Here is a 20,886-nt window from a genome sequence, read left to right as displayed (position 1 = left end):
TTCTTTTAAAAGTAGTACTTTTAATCAGAAACTGCTATTGTAGAAGTCCTACCATTCAAATCTTCAATTCTATGTTTTATTATTTAAGGGTTACATCAGGGATTCTTATCAAGACCTCTTCCATTTGGCAAAGTTGTCAGTGCTTTCACCAGCTCTGATGTCACCCATGGCTATGAGAAGCTGTGCCAGGTAGTATGTTGTCATTACAGTTGCCTTTCCTTGGTTTGTTGGTTCGATCACATTGAACAACTGTAGGGCGAGTGTCAGGTCAGATGTCATGAAGATCAAACTACCAAGGACAGTCAGCGGGTGGCGGGTGCGGAAGGCTAATGTTGCCATTAAGACAATCAGGATGACGTACACTCCCACGCCAGGAGTTAGGACGGCTGAGTCTGGTGCTTCCTGGATGAAGGGGAAGAGGTATGTGTACATACCTCCTCCCACCAGCCAGAGCAACACGTACAGGACCAGAGAGCAGCTGGAGGAGGTGGAGGCCGTAGAGTAGCGAGCAGACAGGAAGGTGAGTGAGTACAACAGGTGGGCCAGTGCAAAGGAGGCCATTCCTGAGGAAGAACACAAACAGTGAGATGTGTGTCTTTGTGGTACCGTGTGACAAACTAAATGTTCATTATGTGCCACTCAACCAGATGAATGTATACAACTAGTGAAGTGGAACACTTCCGTATGTTTACAAGTAACTCACCAAATAATCATTAAAAGACGTATTTATTTGTCTGGCTCAGGCTGCATATATTTGTTTCGAAACTGATCCAACTGAACAAGAAGGGTGAACACATGAACAATGTAGGGTTGAATGTTGATTACTGTTGCTTCGTTATGTTGATGAAGTGGTGAATGTCCCAGTGACCGATGAGGCTGTTGTACTATTCTACTGCAAGTTGATTCTCCAAATTCAATAATGATATGTAGAATTCTTTGACGGGTTTCATTCAATATGGTGTTTGTACAAATCCTTCTTTTCATGAAGGGATATGGCAGGGTATTTGCAATGAAAGTTTGTGTGATCAGTTGTAATACGGTAGGGATGTTAGCTTTCTTTTGAGGATATTGAATGGAAGTGCTGACCAAAAAATACCTACCCTTGGATTGTTTTTACTCAACCTCAAAATATAATGTAGATCAATTGGATGCTTCTTGCCTCCTAGATATATATGTTTCTTGATGGTTTACTTCCCAGGGTGAAACATGATTTCTTCACCTGGAGATGGGGCTGTGGTGGTCATTTGACAGTCCTTTATATTGAGGCTTTTCACAAACCAAAAGTGACCACAAAAACCTCTAGCATATAACTAACCCTAACCCTATAACTGACCCTTGATGTCCCCCGGATCAGGATATTCAGAAGCACCCTCCCTATGGAAGGAACCTCAACTGGACTACTGAACAAGACGTTTAAAAGACTGGTAGATTCATTCTAATGCTTGGAATTTTCGAATAAAAACATTTATCCTTATTTTTTTGTAGGTGCCATGTAACCAAAGCTACAAATTCCTTTGTGACAAACATCAAGATTCTTTAACCAACTTTGGTCTACAGCTAGACAGCCACATCAACCAAACTGACTGCTGTGTTCATGTTAAGAGAAAACTGAATCCAAGCTCACCAAATCCTGCTGCTTTGTTCTGTCATTAACAAACACATGCCTGAAGACACGTAAGAACAGGTGGCTGAGCGGTTAGGGAATCGGGCTAGTAATCTGAAGGTTGCCAGTTCGATTCCCTGCTATGTCAAATGATGTTGTGTCCTTGGGCAAGGCACTTCACCCTACTTGCCTCAGGGGGAATGTCCCTGTACTTACTGTAAGTCGCTCTGGATAAGAGCGTCTGCTAAATGACTAAATGTAAATGTAAACATGAGTCTCCTTAATTACCATGGAGGAACATCTCAGGCCATATGAGACAACAGTCCCCAGCAGCAGAGAGCATCAGCCCCCCGGCCACGCCCAGGACACTCTGGCCCCCGTTGTAGCTCATCACCAGCAGCGCCAGCAGGAGGGTGGGGGCCGCCTTCACACCTGCAGCCAGCAGGGAGGGGGAGGAGTCAGGAGTCCACAGGTAGAAGTAGCCAGCAGCAGCCAGGAAGAAAGGAAGGAGAGAGACAAACAGAACACAGGACTGAGATAGTGAAGGGGCAGAAGAACAAAGAGGGGGAGACATATTAACATGTGATAAAGCACTGGAGTGCAATGTACATATAAAAGACCTTGATGTTCTCCAAAACAGGACCACAGGATGCTGAAAATATGGACAGGTGATCATAGATTTATGTGTAGAAGATGTATAGTGCTGTGTTGAGCACCGAATAGTTTCAGAGAGCATGTCAATGTGAGTGAGTGAAAGAGTTGGAGGGTAAGGCTGTACCGTGTTCCTGCGTTGTCTTCTGTCATAGGCATCTGTCTCCAGGATATCCATCTCACACACTAAAATCAGCGTTTTCAGTGACTAAATGACTAATTTCTTCAGTGTTGCTATGTTACTTCCTGATTCCAAGCCTGTTGCCACAGATCCTCTGTAACTCCCTTCTCTTCCTCTCTCTGTCTGTTTCTGGGACTGTCAGCTTATCTTCCATTCTCTCTGTGTTTGACCACTCTGAACTTTGGACCAACCTCAGTGACATGTTATCTGTCAGATTGTACTATCATAATCAAGCCCCCATCTGTGTTAATTTTTTTAAGGTGACCATTGACATTTCCAACTAGTCCAGATTTTTGACATCACCAGCCAAAGTCCAACGTTGACATACTGTAGCTGGATATGACAATTGTCTAGATTTTTTTGTGTGATTAACAGCGTAAACATGGCTAATTTTCATATTCATTTCCCTAGCATGTTCATGTTTATCATGTGATAATGTTTATACATCTGTATCTGCGTCTCTTGAATCAAGGTTCAGAGGGGCTGAGGAGGCCATATAACTATGAGAGGATCATTTGTATTAATTGGTCATTATTACTCTTCCCCAAAAAATTCATAATTTTTCCAAACATATTTTGGTTTTGACATATCTCTCTACTTTGATCTCCCGATATCCCTTCACACACAAACTCCCCTTGATAGCATTAAGGACACTGTGAGACTGCAAAGCTCTTCATTGTCATTTAGCAGACGCTCTTATCTTATATTTGTTGTTTACATTTAGTTTTGTACAAGTTTGTAAAACATTGGGACCAGTTTAAAGTGTTGAGTCTGTTGCTTTGTGGGTCAGCTGAGTCAAATCAAATGTATTTGTATAGCCCTTTTTACACGCAAGCATGTCACAGAGGGCTTCACATATGCCCATAGAACTGCCCCTCAACCAACCTAAACCCTCAAGGAAGACAAGGAAAAACTCCCAAAAAACTCTCAACAGGAGAAAAAAAATTGAAGAAACCTTGGGAGGAGCAATTCAGAGAGGGATCCCCTCCTCCAGACAGTCCACTCTGAGTGGGCTGTCTTCTCAACATCCACTTTCTCTCTGTCAGGAATGCTTACCAACTACTGCCCCATCCGTACTGTACCTGACATATTACATACAGTTAGGTCCATAAATATTTGGACATTGACACCATTTTCATCATTTTGGCTCTGTATACCACCACAATGGATTTGAAATGAAACAATCAAGATGTGCTTTAAGTGCAGACTTTCAGCTTTAATTTCAGGGTATTTACATCCAAATCAGGTGAACGGTGTAGGAATTACAACACATTTTATATGTGCCCCCCCCCTTTTTAAGGGACCAAAAATAATTGGACAAACTAACATAATCATAAATCTAATTGTCACTTTTAATACTTGGTTGCAAATCCTTTGCAGTCAATGACAGCCTGAAGTCTGGAACCCATAGACATCACCAGACGCAGGGTTTTGTCCCTGGTGATGCTCTGCCAGGCCTCTACTGCAACTGTCTTCAGTTCCTGTTTGTTCTTGGGGCATTTTCCCTTCAGTTTTGTCTTTAGCAAGTGAAATGCATGCTCAATTGGATTTAGGTCAGGTGATTGACTTGGCCATTGCAGAACATTCCACTTCTTTGCCTTAAAAAACTCTTTGGTTGCTTTCGCAGTATGCTTCGGGTCATTGTCCATCTGCACTGTGAAGCGCCGTCCTATGAGTTCTGAAGCATTTGGCTGAATCTGAGCAGATAATATTGCCAGAAACACTTCAGAATTCATCCTACTGCTTTTGTCAGCAGTCACATCATCGATAAATACAAGGGAACCAGTTCCATTGGCAGCCATACATGCCCACGCCATAACACTACCTCCACCATGCTTCACTGATGAGGTGGTATGCTTTGGATCATGAGCAGTTCCTTCCCTTCTCCATACTCTTCTCTTCCCATCATTCTGGTACAAGTTGATCTTGGTCTCATCTGTCCATAGGATGTTGTTCCAGAACTGTACAGGCTCTTTTAGATGTTTTTTGGCAAACTCTAATCTGGTCTTCCTGTTTTTGAGACTCACCAATGGTTTACATCTTGTGGTGAACCCTCTGTATTTACTCTGGTGAAGTCTTCTCTTAATTTTTGACTTTGACACAGATACGCCTACCTCCTGGAGAGTGTTCTTGATCTGGCCAACTGTTGTGAAGGGGTTTTTCTTCACCAGGGAAAGAATTCTTCTGTCATCCACCACAGTTGTTTTCCGTGGTCTTCCGGGTCTTTTGGTGTTGCTGAGCTCACCAGTGCGTTCTTTCTTTTTAAGAATGTACCAAACAGTTGATTGAGCCACACCTAATGTTTTTGCTATCTCTCTGATAGGTTTGTTTTGATTTTTCAGCCTAACGATGGCTTGCTTCACTGATGGTGACAGCTCTTTGGACTTCATATTGAGAGTTGACAGCAACAGATTCCAAACACAAATACCATACTTGAAATGAACTCTAGACCTTTTATCTGCTCCTTGTCAATGAAATAACAAACTCCCATGAGGGAATAACATACACCTGGCCATGGAACAGCTGAGCAGCCAATTGTCCAATTACTTTTGGTCCCTTAAAAAGGGGGGGGCCACATATAAAATGTATTGTAATTCCTACACCGTTCACCTGATTTGGATGTAAATACCCTGAAATTAAAGCTGAAAGTCTGCACTTAAAGCACATCTTGATTGTTTCATTTCAAATCCATTGTGGTGGTATACAGAGCCAAAATGATGAAAATTGTGTCAATGTCCAAATATTTATGGACCTAACTGTATATGTCATATATAATAGTATGATTATATATACGACAGATGATTGGAGCCCAGTGATGAGACAGTGGTGGTTCTCTCTCTGCCCCTGGAGGCAGCACATTCTGCCTGCTGCTCGTGTCTCCCTGTGTGGTTGGTCTAAACTATAGAAACTGTAAATAGACATGAGGTTAACCTTGTTATTAATCTAGTAATCGTTTTTTCAGATTTAGATAGACTACAACCAAGACCCTTGCAATAAATCCAATGAGTAAGTCGAACCACAAGGATTTCTCTGACATGAGAACTAATAATTAACAGGTCTTTTTCGAGTCATACTTTGACCCATGTTATCCCATAATCCTTTGAATAGGGCGTCATTCTGTGTTCAGTCTTCAAAAGGCATTCGTAGCAGAAACGACAAGAGTGAGTAGAGGAACATGCCTGTAAGTAAAGTAATAAATGTTGTGACATCGAGAGTCGTTGAGAGAGGTGTGTTTGTGTTAGATCTGATCTGAACAGATGAAGTGTGTGTGTGTGTGTGTGTGAGATTGAGAGACAGGAACACAGCATGATTTAGTGTGTGTGTGTGTGTAAGATTGAGAGACAGGAACATTCTTTAATGTTTTGTATTTGTATCATTAACAGGATTCTTCTTCTTCTGCAATGATGAGGATTGGAATTGTGGGTTATGGCCATTTAGGTTAGCGATTCTCTCCAATGTGCCCTCATAATGAACTGTATCTATATAATGTCGCCATGAAAACTATTTTATTCCAATTCCTTCCCCTTACATGCCCACAGATTATATAATCTAAACATCCTGCTGCTGTGTCAGGTTCAATCAAACATCATACTGCTGTGTCAGGTTCAATCAAACATCATACTGCTGTGTCAGGTTCAATCAAACATCATACTGCTGTGTCAGGTTCAATCAAACATCATACTGCTGGCAGGTTCAGTCTCTAGTAGGGTCCTAAACCCTGCTGCTCATTCATTCACTAACCATCTTATTCACCCCCCCCCCCCTTACCATAGTCTCTTTACATCTTCATGTAGTTCTTGGATAAATAGAGGTAGTTTCAGTAAAGTCATTGTGTTGTCGTGTAGGGCAGTTCCTGGTGGAGAAGATCACAACAGCAGGTGCCAGACTGGGTGTGACGTTGGCCTTCGTGTGGAACAGAAACCCAGACAAGCTCAGAGGCTCGGTGCCTGAACAACTGATTCTTTACGACCTCTCAGACTTTAAAGACAGGTTTACTGCCAGATGGGATATGTGTAACACGAACACACACAAAATACAATCTGTCTAAATTATTATTATTTGCTATCTGCTTAGTGGTATTATTTAATGTGTGTGTTGTGTGTGCGTGTGTGTTGTGTGTGTGTGTGTGTGTTGTAGAGGCGTGGATGTGATCGTGGAGGTGTGTCATCCCAGAATAGTCAAAGAATTTGGAGTCCTTTTTCTCTCTCATACACATTTTTTGGTAAGAGATGCATCTGTCTTTGATACAAAAATGATATTTTCTTGATGTAACTACTGTATTTACTGAAATAGAATAGCATGAGCCCTCCCCCCTGAACCTCAGGTAGGGTCCCCGTCTGCCCTCTCAGACCAGCACCTGAACACACAGCTGCGCCAGGCAGCAGAGGAACATGGGAGGACTCTCTACCTCCCCACTGGTGCATTGTGGGGAGGCCAGGACATCCAGAGGCTGGATGATAGTGGAGCATTGAAGGTGAGAAGAGAAGGGAGGGAAGTATTCAAATGTTCAAATTCTAGTTTATTGCCATTTGTACAGTGGGATGGTCCTGCTCCTCTTCATAGTGCCTATCAATACCTACTTGAGCTGCTAGACTTTTGTCTACAGTATGTGAAATAAATAAGAATGTGAAAATTGCAAAACTGGACAATTTAAGCGAGGGTGAAAATGTAGTCTTGTGGTGCACTGGCCTATTGTTGTCTTTTTCAGCCTACTGTGTTGTCAGGTTAGGGTTAGGAAAGAGGGCAGTAGGCGGGTTTTAAATGATCTTCCTTCTAAGTCTCCCACTGCCCTTCTAATCCTATCTTCCTCTCAAAAAGGCACTGTTCATCCGGATGTCCAAACATCCATCTTGTTTCCGTCTGACTGGAGATGTGCTCTCAGACTGGACCAGCAATGAAGGGAGGCGGGTTTTATTCAGTGGTTCGGTGGCTGAACTATGTCCTGTTGCCCCTAACAACGTAAACACAATGGCAGCGGCGGCGGTTGCTGCAGGAACGCTGGGCTTCGATGGCGTCCGAGGAGAAATAGTGTCTGACACAGCGTGAGTCTGCCCAAAGCACTCGATTGGCCTGTCAGTCAGTCCACACACCTGTCAAAAGTGTTCCTGTGAAGTATTTTACACTGAATGCCATAGCCTACCAATACATTGTAGATGTAGTCAGAGATGGGGGTTTTCCAGAATCAGGAACATTCTTAAATACATACAACCTCATCAGAGTTCTATGATCAATGCACCCCTGTTGCCTAACATTTTCCCCAGGTTAAGTGACTATCACATGGTAGAAGTGGAGGTGATCGGTTTGAATGGTTTCTCCGTGCACACTGTAAGGAAAAACCCAGCCAAACTGGGTGCTGTTACTGGGACTGCGACTTTTAACTCTTTCTGGAGCAGTTTACTGGGTAAGTCCCTAACTGACATTTCTACTATGGTAGTAGGAGCTGTGTTGGGAAGCAATGACTTGATGTTGGATCAGAGTAACATCTAGATCATCTAGAGTAACATGTCAGATAGGTCACAGGCCCCTAATTTCCACTGTTTTATTGATTGGATGTTGCATGATACAGGATATCTGTAGAGTTCACTGTTTTAAGAGACAAGCTATATCCCCTTGTAGTCTATACCTGTCCAACATGCATGTGTGTGTGCAAGCCATGTATACGAGCCATGCAGTCCAGGCATGAGACCAATGTGATCTGTCTTCTCCCTCTCCTAGTCTGCAAGGGGCACGGAGGTCGAGTTTACCTGTGCTAAAGAAGGTTCCAGGACTGGATCTCTGCAGACACACACACATCCACTCAGGCCAGGGTTCAGGCCCCTCAGGAATGTTTGTGATAAGTCAGGTGTGTGTGGCATAAACACTCATTTGGGAATATAGTATGAATTGTCAAAGTGACCCCCCCCCTGCCCCCCACACCCTCCAAAAATAATAATAAACCAAACCACTTAGCGAAAGAAGGAGTCAGAAGGAGTAGTTTTTACTAATTCATATATATTCTTTATTTTCCATACCTCTTGCATGACTAGAACACAGAGAAGATGTATAAATCCTGATAAATTCGTTTTATAATCTCTTATTTGAGTTCTGAATTAACCAACACCACAGAGCATGCTCTCTCAGCTTCTACAGGTGGGGACAGACGAGTGCAGAACTAGATGTTCCTCACACATTAATACTGAAACAAACACAAGAAAACATTCTCTCACACACACACACACACACACACACAGAAAGACACAAGAGTCAGCTGAAATACAGCATGAAGGAAAAACAGACATATAAATCCTGAGCTCCAACAGGAGGCAGGAGAGTCTGGGAGTGTAAGAGGAGCGTTCCCAGAGTACTACTGTTACTGGATTTCTCTGTTTAGAAGAGTGTCAAACAAAGTATGTATGTTGGTGCCCTTGTTAGAAAAGTTAGACCTAATCGGTTAATACTTTGTGTTTGCTTTTTTGATATGACCTTACTATTATTAACATTGCTAGCAGTGTTATTAGCTTTACTTAGCACAGGGGTTTTAATAACAACCTCACCCCCCAATTGATTGGTTGGCCCTATCTAGTTCCTGGGGTAACTGCCTGAATTGGTTGGTAGAATTTTTAAATAGTAGTTGTATTCCTATGTTTGGAAGATCGTTATACTGTGTTTGTACACTTGAGGTGCAGTATCATTGTTAAATACAGTAGACTTTCCATCTGAAGTCATAACATTTCAAGTTTGTATTTTCCTACACAGATTTGTAAGTAGAGAATGTGATAATGGAGAGTCTGGATAGATCACTGTGGAAAAGCTTTACTAGTGCGGTTGTGAGTAAGCATGTGTGTGTGTGTGTGAATGTGACTCAGTCTTTCTCTCTGCTGACACCGTCACCAGCAGAGTCACCAGCGGCCCCAGGCAAAGAGAAAGGCTGAGTGGGCTTGTTTTTAAAAGGCAGGGAGAAGGGCTGGCGGATATTCAGGCGGTCTTTCTCCGCCTCCAGGTCTTCGTCATAGCGCTCATCTTCATCGTTGTCTTCTGCCTCGCTGTGGTGCGGGGAGGAGTGGCGTGACAGGGCAGGGGATGGAGGCACAGAGGCAGGCCGGGGGTAGCGAAAGCCTGAAGTCTGGAAGGGGAAACAGAATGGTTAAGAACCTTAGTCAGAGAGCAGATCACACGGTCACCGCTAGTGGTAGGATGTTCACACAACTTACAGAGGTGGGATCATGAGGTTCGTACAGGTAGGTGTCAGGGAAAGCTTTAGCCAGCGCCATGTGACGAGCAGATATGTAATACTGCCACAGAGAGAGAGAGAGCCACAGTGAGGGCTCAGCTGAGAACAGTTATAGATCATGTATCTCCAGGCATCTCCCCCTCCTCCCCAGGCATCTCACCCTCCCCAGGTATCTCCCCCTCCCCAGGTGTCTCACCCTCCCCAGGTATCTCCAGTCTAGAAGGTCGCTCAGACGCTCTGTGCGGTTCCTTTGGATGATGCGTTGCCGGCGACTCTGCTGGCAGAACTGGAACAGGAACGACGTTAGCTGGTTACACGACTCGTCAACCCCCCGATACCTTCTGTCCAGTATGTAGATTCCTTCAGAAGACGAAAATGCCATCAATCAAATCAAGTGTACTGTACCTTCTCAACTTTGAGATAAAACAATGATTTTGCCAGTTCTACACTGACAATGACAACTGATAGATGCTCTACCGCACTCTTCCATATCATCCACTCTTTCCTCACGTTTGAATAATATAAACATACAAACAGGCTGTCTTACACTGCTAAGGTAGAATAGATACACTGCACAGATGCACACACCGTATGCCGAGGGGTCGGCTATATGTTCCTCCATGAAACACCCGAAGCCTGATAGATTAGTAGAGATGGAGGGGATTCCCATGACTGTGCACTCAGCTGGAAGGAACAGAGATACCTTGGCTTTACTTATTCATTAATCATTAGACAGCACCTTGGGTTCAGCCCCATTATAGGTTTTGCGTTGAGCTGCAGTGATTCTACCTGGTGTATAACCCCAGGGCTCATAGTAGGAGGGGAACACCCCCAGGTGGCAGCCCCTCACAAACTCCTCATAGTCCATGGGCAGGAGAGGAGACGTGGAGGACAGAAACTCTGGATGAAAAATCACCTGACAGGATGAACAGAAAACATCATCCTGGGGCCGGTGCTCAGCCTGCCAAACGGTTTTGTTCAAATGCGTTAACATGTGTTCATCAAAGCCATGATATAACATGGATGCATTTAATTACATAGTACTCTTGCAGAGATTTAATGTTGTTACTACATTTAATAAATTAAAGTTTCCCTTGATTGAACTTAAAACTGATTCAGAATACACACTTCAAGTTTGAGAGAAACGTCCATGCTGTGACGTACCTTGACGCGGTCCGCAGAGCTGTTGAACAAGCCGATGCGTCGGATGCAGGTGAGGATGGGGTCATTACTGTCCTCTAGCATGTTGTGAGTGCAGATGGGTGGCTGGCACTGCCTCTGGGTGGCAAAGATGGCTCGTTTCATCATGGTGAAATCGTCTTTTTCCAGCATCTTTGACACATCTGGTAGCTGGCCACTAGAAGTGAGACAGACAGGTTTCACCTTAAACAGGGACTCTTGTCAGAATGACAAGTCTTGCTTTACAGTCATACAAAATAAAATAGAAAATACAAATTGAATATAAATATTTTTTACAAAACCTTAACAGAAATATAACAATATAATAGAGAACAATAAACAGTCAACAAATAATGAACATTTTCGGGGGAAGTTAAAAACATTATTACACTTTATCGTCACAAGTTGTAACTCCCTCTGTTATGTGCATCGGTCATTGGGTCATTCATTGTGTCATTCACACAAATGAGTGGGAGGGGTATTACATAGACACTTTGTGTGGATTTTTATATCATCATTATACTTGTACTATATGAGTGACTGAAAAGACATTTACTCACACCAGCAGTGATTCGTAAAGTTTCTTTCCGAATCGTTCTTTCACGGTCTGAGCTGTATCCCTGGAAAACGTTAGACAACCTTGTGTCAACAATACTCAAGACATTAATTACCTCAAAGTTCATGCAACCCACAAAGGGTATTTTATGAGCACACTGCCTGGTTTCCATGACAATCTCTGTTAACAGAGTGTATGGTTTTATATATACAGACCAGGGGTGAACCAAATGTATATGTTACTTTTAAGATGCATGTTTAAAGTTGTTTTCTCTCTTGAACAGAGATCTTATTGGATTTTTATTTTTGTTTGAATTGTTTATCACTTGTATTATTGTTTTTATTGATTTTATGTAAAGCACCTTGAGCTACAATTCTTGTATGAAATGTGCTATATAAATAAAGTCTTACTTACTTACTTTAAAGGGGTCATTGACTGCAAAACAGAGTTTACCTTGTCATAGTCGAATAACGACAGTTCGGTGGGTAAAATGGACATACAGTGAACCTCAAAGTCCATTGACACCTCTTTCCTATGCAAATCTCACAATTTGAAACTGCTGCTGTAAAACGGTTGGTTAAAAAAAATTGGGCTCCACCCTATTTGGCTCTGGTCTGTCTCTTTGTCACGCCCCAATCTCAGGGTTCGCGTAGATCTCAGACACTATAGTTTAGCTGCGCGCTGCTCTGTGTACTTCCACGGGATTTACAAAGAAGAAAGTTTGGAAGTTTTTCAATGATATTGAAAATGGACCACGGACGTAAAATGCAGTGTGATTTAGTTTATTGGCAATGGGGGCGTGGCTAACGTTATTTCATTTTCCTGACTGTGTTTCATTCGAATAAATAACCTGTGTTGTCATGTAAATCTACAGTTCACGACGCATGTTTGACGTGTTACGTCTTTGCTCTGCAGCTTTGCTTGTTGTAAACCAACCAATCAGCGCGCAGCTCTTCTAAATATTTATGAGCAGACCATAAAAGGGAGAAAACCTCTCTTTTTTTCTAGGGCTATTTCACAGGGTTGCATTAGGGCGCATAGAACAGCACCCGGGCCATTTTCAGCACCCGGGCCATTTTCAGCCCGGGTGCTGAAAATGTTACATACCTTATTGGAAGACCTTAAGGAACAGTGTGAAATACCACAAAAAAATCAGTCAATGACCCTTAACTCCTCTGTCCAAAGTTAGTGGTAAGAGAAGAAAGATCTGCAGAGTATGACCATGTTGGACAACTAGTACCAAATCTAATGTTCCATGCACCACAATCTAGGCCTTACCACAGCTGCTTTCTTACAGCCTGGCCTTTCAAAGTCTCCACGTTGAAGTTGTTGGTCCGTGCAGGCATGATAAAGAATACGATGACAGTCACGTCACTATGGTTGACCTGAGAGACAAAATGCCTTTACTGTCTACTGGATCACACACACAACCAGATATTACACTCTCCTACCCAATTCTGACAGACACAAATCAACACCCACACCTCAACACCCGCACCTCAACACCCGCGCCTCAACACCCACGCCTCAACACCCACGCCTCAACACCCGCACCTCAACGCCCGCGCCTCAACACCCACGCCTCAACACCCACGCCTCAACACCCACGCCTCAACACCCACGCCTCAACACCCGCACCTCAACACCCGCACATCAACACCCGCGCCTCAACACCCGCGCCTCAACACCCGCACCTCAACACCCGCACCTCAACACCCGCACCTCAACACCCGCACCTCAACACCCGCACCTCAACACCCACGCTTCAACACCCGCACCTCAACACTCGCACCTCAACACCCGCGCCTCAACACCCGCGCCTCAACACCCACGCCTCAACACCCACGCCTCAACACCCACGCCTCAACACCCACGCCTCAACACCCACGCTTCAACACCCGCACCTCAACACCCACGCTTCAACACCCGCACCTCAACACCCGCACCTCAACACCCGCGCCTCAACACCCGCGCCTCAACACCCGCACCTCAACACCCGCACCTCAACACCCGCACCTCAACACCCGCACCTCAACACCCGCACCTCAACACCCACGCCTCAACACCCGCACCTCAACACCCACACTCACTCTCAGAAGATAGTTGAGTCTGGCTAGAGCCTCCAGGAAGATGTCAGCTCCTTTGTTAGAGAACTCATATCTTCCAGCGATGAAGAGGAACAAAGACTTGTCTAGGTTGAAGTCCAGGTGTCTAAAGGGAGAGAATAGAAGACTATCTGACAGGTTCATTTACTACATTAAATCAGGAGATTAAATGAGCCAGTGATTTCTAAAATTGATGTGCAACCAAGTTTCCATTCCACTAACACAGAGTAGATGTTGATCATCTGTCTGTTAAGAGTCCAAGACTGTGATTTTCTTTATTTAAAAGAAATCAATGACACTTGTTTTGAAAGCAGAAGAAGACTATGACTATAGCTCAACACAGGATGACTGGCAGGACAGGAGGCTGCCCAGTGTTCCCATGCTGACTGACCCATAGAAATGTCCTCTGATGAACTCCTGAATGCGGTTCTTGCTCTGAGCATGCAGGTTCTGGAACTCATGCATGGCCGAGAACTTCTTCACATTCAACCCATTTGGAGTAATAATGTCTGTGTTTGGAAAAAGAGGAGATAGAGAGAAAGAGGGGAATAGGAAGAGGTTGTGTGAGAGGAAAAGAGAGAATGGTCAGCTAGAGATTCACTACAAATAAACAGGTCAGAGGGTCAATGCAACAAGAAGTCAAGCGACCGGGGTGGAGACACACCTGGTTTCCGTTTCAGCAGGTGCTCTGCCTCGATGGCTGTGATCTGGGAGACGGTGGTGAAGACATGGGCGCAGCGCGCTGCAGATCGCTCGATACAGTAGCGGTGGTAGATCTGTCTATCACCCGCCTCCTTGTCTACATTAAACTGGGATGACAATTTAAATAAAGAGATGTGCACTTGTGTGGGGGTAACCTTTGCATTCAGTAATAATGCCCTAACTGGAAGGGCTATCCAGGCTACCCTCTGACAAGGTAAGACTGCAAACAGCAGCCAAATACCGCTTAAAACACCAGCCAAATACCACTCAACTAATGCATGGATGAACAGTATATCCCAATGTAACAAACACTGCACATGCTGCACACACACACACCTCAGCAAGGTTGTTGTAGAAGTCCACACTTCCTGCACACAGATAGCGTCCCAAAAGAGTAGCATGAGTGGTGAATATGGTTGCCACCGGTAGCTGTCTCTGTCGACACAACACCAGGCCCAGCCCAGCCAGCCACTCATGGAAATGAGCCAGGATGTGTGGGGGGTCATCACACTGCGCCGCATACTGGGTATGAGACATGGGACGTACATTACAACACAAACACCTCATCATTTTCCAAATAAATATTCAAAAGGTATATAAATGATTTTCATCTTCAGCAGGTTTGTTTTGCCTTCTAGCTGTATGACAGTATGACATTATGTAACATGAATGTCTAAGTTTGTCAACACCCTGTTTAAGCTTGCACACCACTGCAACATAAGTTTGCAATTACATCAACCCTTCTTAATGCAACGTCATCATCAAAAGAAGAAGAGCAGGACATTAACCAGCAGGTCTACATCAGTGGCAATGAAGTAACCCTGGTCTTAAAATAAATAAAAAACACAATTAAATCAATATTGAAACCCAAGTCTATCTTTGTGCATCCTTCCATGTGTATTTGTAGTGTTGCTGTTGTTGTGGTCCACCTCTCCCAGCAGCCAGGCCGTCAGGAAGCCAAACAGCACTGCATCGTTGGCCTCCCGGTCGAACCAGGGCACTCCGATGGCACAGTTCTCCCACAGCTCCAGCTTCCAGCGGTCCAGAGACCAGGCGGTGAAGGCCACATCTATCAGCACCACATAGGGGCTCCCCTCGATCAGCCAGCGCCCAAAGCACACCTGGGGAGAGGGACAGAGCCATCATCAAACTGCACCTGGGGAGAGGGACAGAGCCATCATCAAACTGCACCTGGGGAGAGGGACAGAGCCATCATCAAACTGCACCTGGGGAGAGGGACAGAGCCATCATCAAACTGCACCTGGGGAGAGGGACAGAGCCATCATCAAACTGCACCTGGGGAGAGGGACAGAGCCATCATCAAACTGCACCTGGGGAGAGGGACAGAGCCATCATCAAACTGCACCTGGGGAGAGGGACAGAGCCATCATCAAACTGCACCTGGGGAGAGGGACAGAGCCATCATCAAACTGCACCTGGGGAGAGGGACAGAGCCATCATCAAACTGCACCTGGGGAGAGGGACAGAGCCATCATCAAACTGCACCTGGGGAGAGGGACAGAGCCATCATCAAACTGCACCTGGGGAGAGGGACAGAGCCATCATCAAACTGCACCTGGGGAGAGGGACAGAGCCATCATCAAACTGCACCTGGGGAGAGGGACAGAGCCATCATCAAACTGCACCTGGGGAGAGGGACAGAGCCATCATCAAACTGCACCTGGGGAGAGGGACAGAGCCATCATCAAACTGCACCTGGGGAGAGGGACAGAGCCATCATCAAACTGCACCTGGGGAGAGGGACAGAGCCATCATCAAACTGCACCTGGGGAGAGGGACAGAGCCATCATCAAACTGCACCTGGGGAGAGGGACAGAGCCATCATCAAACTGCACCTGGGGAGAGGGACAGAGCCATCATCAAACTGCACCTGGGGAGAGGGACAGAGCCATCATCAAACTGCACCTGGGGAGAGGGACAGAGCCATCATCAAACTGCACCTGGGGAGAGGGACAGAGCCATCATCAAACTGCACCTGGGGAGAGGGACAGAGCCATCATCAAACTGCACCTGGGGAGAGGGACAGAGCCATCATCAAACTGCACCTGGGGAGAGGGACAGAGCCATCATCAAACTGCACCTGGGGAGAGGGACAGAGCCATCATCAAACTGCACCTGGGGAGAGGGACAGAGCCATCATCAAACTGAACAAAATGTCAATATTTCATTTGCGATGAGTAATGAGACTCAAATCAGAATTTGTTTTTATTGCCATATAAGTTTTCACAAACACGAAATTTACTGTGGCAGGAAGGTGCATACAATAAACATCTATAATTGCCCAAGCGTAAAAAGAGTATAAATAAATCTAATGTAATAAAAGAGTTTGTTTGTCCTTCGTTGCTGTGTCATTGGTGTTCTGTGGGTAGATGATATATTTTAAGTTAAGTCTTTGACACAACAACATGTTTGAAACGCGATGTCTGTTAAATCTGAAAGGCACCGTAGTACATTCTTTCCTAGTCAGCTGACCTCCTGCTCTGGAACAGTAAGACCCGACACAGTGGTAACCCTTAATGTCAAGGGGCTCCCACCTTTACTCAGAACACTAAAATAGATGGCTGTGTGTGTTTGGGTGACACTGATACAGCCTCTAACCTTTACAGTGGAATACCAGTGGGGTTACAGACACAGTTGAAGACATGGAGAAAGAGCTGCTGGAAACAGAGATAAACTACAGTATTGGTAATGCAAAAGTGATTTTGTACTCTATTTTGTGCTTATATGAAGTGTATGTGCCTGGGTCTGCATGTGAGGGCTAGTGAGAGTGAGTGTGTGAGACAGTACCTTACACCCGCTGGCGTTCATCTTGTCTATGGTTCTCTTGAGTGCCGGGTTGGTGGGTTCGATCAGCTCCACCTGCGTGCGGACGTTGCTCTCGGTGTACGGCCCCACCAGGAAGTAGTTCTCCCCCCACTCCTCTGAGGTCAGGCGGGCTTTGGTCTGGATCACTGTGTAGATCCCACCCACTGCAGACAGAGTTCAGACTCATGCAGCAACTCCAACAAGCACACTAAGGCAGCTTATCAAATAATGAAAACTCTTCAAGTATTGCTTACATTTCTTACTGTACATCCCTCACAGTATGTTTTGCACCTACCAGTGAGTACACAGAACACATGATACATGCTGTATACTACCAGTGAGTACACAGAACACATGATACATACTGTATACTACCAGTGAGTACACAGAACACATGATACATGCTGTATACTACCAGTGAGTACACAGAACACATGATACATACTGTATACTACCAGTGAGTACACAGAACACATGATACATGCTGTATACTACCAGTGAGTACACAGAACACATGATACATGCTGTATACTACCAGTGAGTACACAGAACACATGATACATACTGTATACTACCAGTGAGTACACAGAACACATGATACATGCTGTATACTACCAGTGAGTACACAGAACACATGATACATCCTGTATACTACCAGTGAGTACACAGAACACATGATACATACTGTATACTACCAGTGAGTACACAGAACACATGATACATACTGTATACTACCAGTGAGTACACAGAACACATGATACATGCTGTATACTACCAGTGAGTACACAGAACACATGATACATGCTGTATACTACCAGTGAGTACACAGAACACATGATACATACTGTATACTACCAGTGAGTACACAGAACACATGATACATGCTGTATACTACCAGTGAGTACACAGAACACATGATACATACTGTATACTACCAGTGAGTACACAGAACACATGATACATGCTGTATACTACCAGTGAGTACACAGAACACATGATACATGCTGTATACTATTTAGCTAAAACACAGAATGTACCTTTGTTGGCCACCTCCCATGCGATCTCGAACAGAACGGCATCTTCCAGGTCGAACTCTTCATCCCACTCCTCCAGCCCCGAGAGCGAGGTGACGGACAGGCTGCGAGCAAGCGGCATGCTGGGAAGATCCCACACACAGCAGTCTACAACTAATACCACACACAGCAGTCCACATATAGTACCATACACATCGGTCTACATCTAGTACCATACACACCAGTCTACATCTAGTACCATACACACCAGTCTACATCTAGTACCATACACAACAGTCAAGAACTAGTACCATACGCACACAACAATCCACAACTTGTACCATACACTTAAAATCATGATCAGAGAAAATGACTGGATTAAAGAAACAGTTTTGAATGAAACATGAGGGGGAGAGAGGGAAAAGAGAGTATGTGTGTGTTTGTGTGGGAGCAACCCTGCTACCTAACCCTAACCCTGCTACCTAACCCTAACCCTGCTACCCTCCCACACAAACACACCTACCTTGTGTGAACTGCACACAGACACTTCCAATGTGCAGCAGCGTCTCTGTGTCCCCTCCCTGTCTCTCCCACTGACCTCCACCACACACTGCTACTGACCTCCACCACACACTGCCACTGACCTCCACCACACACTGCTACTGACCTCCACCACACTGCTACTGACCTCCACCACACACTGCCACTGACCTCCAACACACACTGCTACTGACCTCCACCACACACTGCCACTGACCTCCACCACACACTGCCACTGACCTCCACCACACACTGCTACTGACCTCCACCACACACGGCTACTGACCTCCACCACACACTGCTACTGACCTCCACCACACACTGCTACTGACCTCCACTACACACTGCTACTGACCTCCACTACACACTGCTACTGACCTTCACCACACACTGCCACTGACCTCCACCACACACGGCCACTGACCTCCACTACACACGGCTACTGACCTCCACCGCACACTGCCACTGACCTTCACCACACACGGCCACTGACCTCCACCACACACTGCTACTGACCTCCACCACACACTGCCACTGACCTCCACCACACACTGCTACTGACCTCCACCACACACTGCCACTGACCTCCACCACACACTGCTACTGACCTCCACCACACACTGTTTTTTTTTTTGTACAAACCGTATTATATTTCAAGGATATTAGTGTCAAACAAATAGTGGAACGCAGGACAAGCTAAGGTACACAACATGCTCAAATGTATTTATGAAGGAGATAAAACAGATTGAGAAACATTGACAAACCCAGCAGGTTTTTTTAAACCCTGTTTAAAAAATAAAGGAGCCACCTGCTTGGCACAGCCGGATGCTACTACACTCGCAAACTCCCAAACAAAAAGGGCAACACATAAGTAACACAAAAGATCCTAGTTCTAAATCACAGTGCTTTGTAACAGTTTGTGTTGCAATTATTACTGACTCTAAAAAGTTGTCCAGAAATTACAGCTTAATTGTAAATTGAGCCTACAGGGCTGAATGGTCCTGTCAAAGCATGTACCCACACCTGCAACCTGCTGCACAGAATACTGTAGCATTCTGTCACTTATTTGAAAACAGACTGGATCCTTCCCAGTATTACAGTCAGAAGGGGATGCTCGTTTATGTGGAAATAACTTTGTAAAGACAATAAAAGTGAATAAGTTTTACTGTGGAAGCACTCCCAAAATGCAGGGTAGGTGTTTAACAGAAGTGTACAAGTAAGTATGTTAATTATGTGTCTTTCAGTCTAATAAAAACTAAAACATGAAGAATTGTAAATATGACAGAGGTGTATGTGCACTGAACTGCTGTTGAAGGAATTTGAGCAGAGAAGTGAGCAAGGTTTTCCAGAGTGTGGAGGTCAGCTTAAAGGGTTTAAGTAGTAGTACTGCTAGAATGAGGAAGTCAATAAACTTACATAGGGTACTGATGTATTTATTGTTGAAGCATTGCAAAGTTGGTGATGTGATCAGGCTCAAATTTGATCTATGCAACTTGCAAAGGACGTGTAATATACGTGAAAATCTAGATATCTGTAATTCTAGACTTTCATTATTGACATTTTATTTAAAAAATGCCAACGATGTTCTGTGTCATGGATAGAAGTGCAGTCGGCCATCCGGGCAGGGACAATGAGACTGCTATACGTGTGTGCATGGACGCACCTTCAACACAGACACACACTGCATTCCATATTTTTGTATGATCAATGTGGTCCATTAAACTTGTCTAGACTGTCTATCGGTGAGATGTTAGCCTGCCTGCTTTCAGACGCGCTTCTTCTCCTAACTCCTGGTCCCTACTGCTGGCCAGACCCAGGTGCGCTTTCCCAACAAGAGAGGCACTCTAAAGACTGTAACACCATCACTTTCATGCACGTTCCTACGGTTACACGTAACATCAAAACTGATTCACTGTTCACTCTGAGGCGTTTGATATCAGAAATGAAAAGGAACGAACACTGGGCGAACGTGACAGCAAACGCATCGCAATCTGCTGGACACTCCTCCTAGTGCGGAAACGCTATGGTACACAGCGTTCAAATTCAAACCAGACATCCAGTTTAACCGCAATTTAGTTTACAAAGCATCTTACTCACCCTTGGCTTATTCTTCCAACTTCGTTAAGGTAAACTATTGCAACATGGCATCTGTTACTGTCAATCGATTTTTTTTCAAGCGATTGGAGAAGAGGGCGGAGGCCTTATTTGGATGCTAGTGAGCGCATTGGCGAATGCACGTTATGACATTTTGATGGACAAGACAACCAACGCTGAGAGCTGCACGGTGGCGAGGCCCTCAATGCCTTTCTAACATTATTCA

The 20,886-nt window shown here is 44.8% G+C and overlaps 3 protein-coding genes across 3 annotated transcripts; 1 reads left to right on the top strand and 2 right to left on the bottom strand.

Annotated features, from left to right (window-relative positions):
* Positions 1-108: 108 nt before the first annotated feature.
* tmem86b (transmembrane protein 86B) lies at positions 109-2,583 on the bottom strand. The gene is made up of 3 exons (XM_062484551.1): positions 2,382-2,583; positions 1,892-2,135; positions 109-563 (listed from the first exon to the last, which is right to left on the bottom strand). Exons 1-3 carry the CDS (start codon positions 2,430-2,432, stop codon positions 109-111), a joined length of 750 nt encoding a protein of 249 aa, XP_062340535.1. The 5' UTR covers positions 2,433-2,583.
* Positions 2,121-8,389, top strand: aspdh (aspartate dehydrogenase domain containing). The gene is made up of 10 exons (XM_062484539.1): positions 2,121-2,271; positions 5,398-5,441; positions 5,544-5,616; positions 5,819-5,873; positions 6,281-6,425; positions 6,573-6,657; positions 6,760-6,909; positions 7,254-7,477; positions 7,697-7,836; positions 8,151-8,389. The coding sequence occupies exons 3-10, from the start codon at positions 5,611-5,613 to the stop codon at positions 8,186-8,188; spliced, it is 843 nt and encodes a 280-aa protein (XP_062340523.1). The 5' UTR covers positions 2,121-2,271; positions 5,398-5,441; positions 5,544-5,610; the 3' UTR covers positions 8,189-8,389.
* Positions 8,390-8,406: 17 nt separating this feature from the next.
* gys1 (glycogen synthase 1 (muscle)) lies at positions 8,407-20,824 on the bottom strand. The gene is made up of 16 exons (XM_062484501.1): positions 20,664-20,824; positions 18,051-18,169; positions 16,996-17,177; positions 15,117-15,308; positions 14,524-14,709; positions 14,150-14,294; positions 13,877-13,994; positions 13,471-13,591; positions 12,659-12,765; positions 11,385-11,444; positions 10,810-11,002; positions 10,435-10,561; positions 10,234-10,329; positions 9,842-10,005; positions 9,626-9,706; positions 8,407-9,537 (listed from the first exon to the last, which is right to left on the bottom strand). The coding sequence occupies exons 2-16, from the start codon at positions 18,166-18,168 to the stop codon at positions 9,277-9,279; spliced, it is 2,151 nt and encodes a 716-aa protein (XP_062340485.1). The 5' UTR covers position 18,169; positions 20,664-20,824; the 3' UTR covers positions 8,407-9,276.
* Positions 20,825-20,886: the final 62 nt, after the last annotated feature.

This window comes from Osmerus eperlanus, chromosome 2 (genome assembly GCF_963692335.1).
Source record: "Osmerus eperlanus chromosome 2, fOsmEpe2.1, whole genome shotgun sequence".
Classification (NCBI taxonomy): domain Eukaryota; kingdom Metazoa; phylum Chordata; class Actinopteri; order Osmeriformes; family Osmeridae; genus Osmerus; species Osmerus eperlanus.
This window is presented reverse-complemented; position numbering and strand designations above follow the sequence as displayed.

Coding starts and splice junctions, on each gene's coding strand:
- tmem86b (XM_062484551.1), bottom strand. CDS start 2,432: ATGGATATCCTGGAGACAGATGCCTATGACAGAAGACAACGCAGGAAC. Junction 2,136..2,381: donor GAAGACAACGCAGGAACACG/GTACAGCCTTAC, acceptor TCACTATCTCAG/TCCTGTGTTCTGTTTGTCTC. Junction 564..1,891: donor GCCTGAGATGTTCCTCCATG/GTAATTAAGGAG, acceptor GTTCTTCCTCAG/GAATGGCCTCCTTTGCACTG.
- aspdh (XM_062484539.1), top strand. Junction 6,426..6,572: donor CTCTCAGACTTTAAAGACAG/GTTTACTGCCAG, acceptor TGTGTGTTGTAG/AGGCGTGGATGTGATCGTGG. Junction 7,837..8,150: donor TTTCTGGAGCAGTTTACTGG/GTAAGTCCCTAA, acceptor TCCCTCTCCTAG/TCTGCAAGGGGCACGGAGGT.
- gys1 (XM_062484501.1), bottom strand. CDS start 18,168: ATGCCGCTTGCTCGCAGCCTGTCCGTCACCTCGCTCTCGGGGCTGGAG. Junction 15,309..16,995: donor TGAACGCCAGCGGGTGTAAG/GTACTGTCTCAC, acceptor CCCTCTCCCCAG/GTGTGCTTTGGGCGCTGGCT. Junction 14,710..15,116: donor CGGCCTGGCTGCTGGGAGAG/GTGGACCACAAC, acceptor TCTCATACCCAG/TATGCGGCGCAGTGTGATGA.